Raw genomic sequence first — 5,276 nt, 5'->3', positions numbered from 1 at the left:
CCTTAAAATACACCCACAGGTACACCTCCAATTCAGTACACCTTCAATAAGAAGCTAATTGGCTAACTGTCTAAAAACTTGACATCCTTTTCTGGAATTTTCCAAGCTTCTTAAAGGCACAGTTAACTTGGTGTATGAAAACTTCTGACCCACTGGAATTGTGATATAGTCAATTAAAAGTGAAACAATCTGTCTGTAAACAATTGTTGGAAAAGTACTTGTGTCATGCACAAAGTATGTCCTAAACAACTTGCCAAAACTATAGTTTGCTCAAATTAAATCTGTACAATGATTTTTTTTAATCACTTCAACCTTAGTGTATGTAAACTTCTGACTTTAACACACACATATACATATATATATATATATATATATATATATATATATATATATATATATATATATATATATATATATATATATATATATTTATTTAGGCTATATACAGTTGAAGGCAAAATTTGCGGCAATCTGTGAAATGTGTTTGCGCCTCCGAGCTCGTCAACCTAGCACCGTTTACAGAATACACAGAAGTCCAAATAAACAGCGAGATTATAATGTATTTGCAAATTGAATTCCTGTGCTCCACATATACACACTCAATTCTACACCATTAAAATGCTGGTGAGGCGCGTATGACATCGAAAAAAAGTTGATGTCTAGTGGATGATTTGAAAGAAATAATTTATTTAAAGCATAGGCCATAAATGATAAAATTCCCAATTATGAGCTCAAATTTGGAAATCGACTGCACTGCAATAATTTAAATTGATTTTCATTAATAAGTCATTACCACATATCATATGATGCTTATCTGATCATTTATCTAGCCATTTTCAAATATTTAATGACCATATGATATGCTACGCCTTTAACGCTATTAAGGGTGTTTACAAATGAAGATAACGTCTTCGGATTATCTGATACATTTGTTGGTAAATCAGTTTGAAGACCAAGAGAGGGCGCACGCAATTTTGCATCGAATAACATGAGATACATACGGTACCTTCAAAGGCAAATAATAAATAAATAAATAAATAAATAAAGGCAGGCCTAATCAAAACATATACGTAGGCTTGAATATTCTAAATAGCCTACACTGAATTTCTTTTTAACGTAACAATGTGCTTCACGTGGTAACATCTAAATTAACTGGTTTGGTTCAAGTCAAAAATATTATTTGACATATCTGAATCAATCTGAAGGCATTAGGTTACCAACCAAATTAATTTTAATTGTTATATTAGATTAAAAAGCTCCACATATTTCAACCACTTTAACAATGTAAAATACAATGAAATAGCCTATTAAACACATCATATCAGAATGTTCGTTGTCCTCGGTATATGCTGGGCACCAAACTATCAGCATTCGTGGTCCTATATATCATGGATGGATAGTCAAACAAAGTGGATAAATGTTAGGTCACTTTGTTTAATGAAGGCAATCAAATCTTGCTACTGAGCTTTGCAGAATCAACACCGATGACCTGCTACTACACCAGCAAACTGTGTACCGCTATTAGTTACATAAACTAGAGCGCAGATAAACAAATTAATTAAAAATAGTCGAAAAAAAATCTTAGAATAAACAACGCAATCTAAACACACATTTCCACCTGGACAATATCATTGTCGTCATTGTTTCAGGCGAATTAGCTATTGCAACTATACAAAGTGTATTAAAATAAAAATACCTGTTTTTTACAAATTAGGCCTACCTATTTTTTTTTTTTTTTTGTCATTCGGATATTACTTGGCCATAAAAAGAATCGAACTAAATAGTGAAAATAATCAAAGTGTGTATAAAATACTGCTAAGAAAAAAACAAAGGTGAAATGGATTTGCTTCAGAAGTATTGCTTTTTGTATAACTATTAACTTCATGAGAAAATTAAATGAATAATCCTTATGAATTATAAAATTAACACTAAATTGAAAAATCTGAATAAGGAGCCTTAAGGTTCTGGCATTCTTAAATCCGTTTATTCCAACTTTATTTGGATTTGATTTCGCTGTTCAAAACCACTCCTCTCGCAGCAGTCCAAACTTTTATTCCCCCTTTCTCCCACTGGAATACAATAAGATTAGGATATAATGAATCCTTTCAAATCGGGCTGCTCTTTTCAAGCTGCGCAGGTGTACAATAGGGGGCAAATGGAGAAGTCTCGCGCCTAGGTGTGAGCAGATTATTCAAATAGGGGCCGAGTGAAGCAGTAGGGATTGGAGGCTCGCCCAGGCGCACAGAGCTATATCACAGCGTTAAGAGTCAGCAGCAGGCGTCATTTCAATTGCAGTCATCTCAGATACACATACACACACAAACACAGACACACACATGCGCCAGCCCTTGACAGGAGGAGAGCACAACGACGACACGAGTGTATCCCGTGGTCCCCAACAACCACCCTTGGCTGCCAACGGACACACACCAACGGCATTTCTCGTGTGGGGAAGCGCTTTGAAAAGTAGACGAAACTTATTCCAGGATGCTCGGTGCTGTCAAAATGGAGGGACACGAACACGTAGCAGACTGGAGCACTTACTATGGAGAGCCCGAGGTGAGTAACTCATATATATATATGAGTCGGATTTCCACGAGGGATATATATATATATATATATATATATATATATATATATATATATATATATATATCCCTGGTGAAAATCCGATCCGGTTTTATACAACTCAGTATTAGCCCTGAGATAATATTAACTTTGAGATCAAATATTGACTTGAGGCACCTCCAAATCCTCCCCCATCATCTCGCCCTGCACTACACTAACAAAGTTGTGCTTGACATGCAATGCAAACTATTCATCAGCAATTACACTGGTTCTACATTTCAACAACATCGGGTGTTCAGAAGCGAAAACAGCATGTCTTTTGAACTAAAATTAAAATTGGATTTAACATTTCTAAATGTGAGGGAAGCGACTATCTTTAGAAATTATTCTCAGGTTTTTAGCAACCCCCGGTTAAAACAGACTTTCAAATTATCAGCACACGTTTAGAGAAATAAAATATTACCATATTAGGTTTATTTGGCTTGTCTCAACATAGCAGAACATTTGTGAAAAACCCGGCGTATGCCCAAGAATACGAGCCATTGAAATGAAAACAAAAAGGTTCTTTAGGTAGACATGGTTCTAAATTGAACTTTTAAAATCATAAAAGAAACCCAATTTTTAAAGTGTCCTCAATGTGTTTTTATCTTACTAGATCGTGTACAAGACTTGCTTTCACGATAATTCATTTTATTCTCTGATTTTTCCCCCCCGCAGTGTTACACCTCAGTTAGCAACATGAACACTGGACTGGGAATGAACTCCATGAATACTTATATGACTATGTCCGGAATGAGTTCGACTGCAAACATGACAGCTAACACCATGAACATGTCCTATGTCAACACGGGTATGAGTCCTTCAATGACCGGTATGTCCCCCGGCGCGGGAGCGATGGTCGGCATGGGTGCGGGTATGACGGGTATGAGTGCAGCCATGAGCCCGACCATGAGCCCCATGGCAGCGCAACCGCCTTCTATGAACGCTTTAACCTCATACAGCAATATGAACGCTATGAGCCCCATGTACGGCCAGTCCAATATCCACAGATCAAGGGACCCGAAAACCTACCGGAGGAGCTATACACATGCCAAGCCGCCCTATTCCTACATTTCCCTGATTACCATGGCGATCCAACAGTCCCCCAGCAAGATGCTGACCCTCAGTGAGATCTATCAGTGGATAATGGACCTTTTCCCCTTTTACCGGCAGAACCAGCAGCGCTGGCAGAACTCTATCCGCCACTCGCTGTCCTTCAACGACTGTTTCCTGAAAGTGCCCCGCTCCCCGGATAAGCCGGGCAAAGGTTCGTTTTGGACTCTTCATCCAGACTCGGGAAACATGTTCGAAAACGGCTGCTATCTTAGGCGGCAAAAACGCTTCAAGTGCGATAAGAAACTAAGCAAGGAGCCGGGTCGGAAAACATCGGAGGGTGGATCAAACAGCAGCTCCGAGAGCTGCAACGGAAACGAATCTCCCCATTCCAACTCGTCCGGCAACGAGCACAAAAGGTCTCTGTCTGATATGAAGTCGGGTCAAGGTCTGAGCCCGGAGCACGCAGCCTCTCCGACCTCTCAAGCGCAGCATCTCCTGGCTCAACATCACTCTGTTTTGACGCACGAAGGACACCTGAAGCCAGAGCATCACTATTCCTTCAACCACCCTTTCTCCATTAACAACCTCATGTCCTCAGAGCAACAGCATCATCATCATCATCATCATAAAATGGACCTAAAGTCATATGAACAAGTGATGCATTACGGTTACGGTTCTCCGATGGCCGGCGCGTTATCCATGGGCTCCATGGCGAGCAAATCGGGCCTGGATTCGCCGGACACATCCTATTATCAAGGTGTGTACTCCAGGCCCATCCTGAACTCTTCTTAAACTCTCACGGACCTTGTGACAATTTGTACATTTGTAAAATGGTTGCGTATATGTATTCTGATTTTGTTTGTTTGTTGACGTTTCACGTTAATTTAGATATTCATTAGTGATTATTTTGTAAATGAATGTTGACAATGTGACAAACTCCTCAAAACGGCTTTTGAAAATGGACCAAAATCACACCGAAGGATTGCGGGCGGATTGAAATATTTCAGTAATTTGTGTACATTTATTTATGGCTTGTAAATGTGTATTCTTGTAGTTGATGACAAGAACATAATCTATATTAAAGTGTTATTTGGATTCCCCCCCTCATTTCTGATTTTTATTAAATTCATTGATTTCATTATTTTGATTATTTGTCCTGGGTTGTCAACAACGGTCCACAACGACAGAAATAACAACAACACTCAATAATACATGTTATTTTGCACATCATTATACTATTTGCACATTCAATGTGAACCAGTTGTGAGGTCTACACATTTATATGGAAATCTGCCGTAGCTAGACTGCTTAGAAATTAAAAACAGGTAACAGCTTACGAAATTGTTTAAGAGGCAATATAATGTTTGAGATTTCACTTATTAATCAAATAAGAGTGAACTTGTTCAGATAAATAAAACACAAATCAAAACGTCTAAATGAAACACTTTTGGAAACATTCATTTATTCCTTAAAAGATGCAGCATTAAACAGCTTAATTTGTGATTGTAATGCTTAATTTTTTATATTATTACATAGTTTATTAAATAGTTTACATATAACGCGATAAACTGTTCACATGAAATCTACGATTCTCAAGGGCAGCAATGAAATAT

General features: G+C 37.9%; 1 protein-coding gene across 1 annotated transcript; it reads left to right on the top strand.

Annotated features, from left to right (window-relative positions):
• The first annotated feature begins 2,201 nt into the window (after positions 1-2,201).
• foxa2 (forkhead box A2) lies at positions 2,202-4,991 on the top strand. Its single transcript, XM_052153992.1, has 2 exons — positions 2,202-2,559; positions 3,286-4,991. The coding sequence occupies exons 1-2, from the start codon at positions 2,488-2,490 to the stop codon at positions 4,453-4,455; spliced, it is 1,242 nt and encodes a 413-aa protein (XP_052009952.1). The 5' UTR covers positions 2,202-2,487; the 3' UTR covers positions 4,456-4,991.
• Positions 4,992-5,276: the final 285 nt, after the last annotated feature.

The sequence above is a fragment of the Xyrauchen texanus genome, chromosome 22 (assembly GCF_025860055.1).
Source record: "Xyrauchen texanus isolate HMW12.3.18 chromosome 22, RBS_HiC_50CHRs, whole genome shotgun sequence".
In the NCBI taxonomy this organism is placed as follows: Eukaryota; Metazoa; Chordata; class Actinopteri; order Cypriniformes; family Catostomidae; genus Xyrauchen; species Xyrauchen texanus.
This window is presented reverse-complemented; position numbering and strand designations above follow the sequence as displayed.

What these genes read in the sequence shown, in the direction of transcription:
- foxa2 (XM_052153992.1), top strand. Translation starts at nt 2,488, where the DNA reads ATGCTCGGTGCTGTCAAAATGGAGGGACACGAACACGTAGCAGACTGG. An exon ending in CTTACTATGGAGAGCCCGAG is followed by an intron (nt 2,560 to 3,285) that starts GTGAGTAACTCA and finishes TCCCCCCCGCAG; the next exon opens with TGTTACACCTCAGTTAGCAA.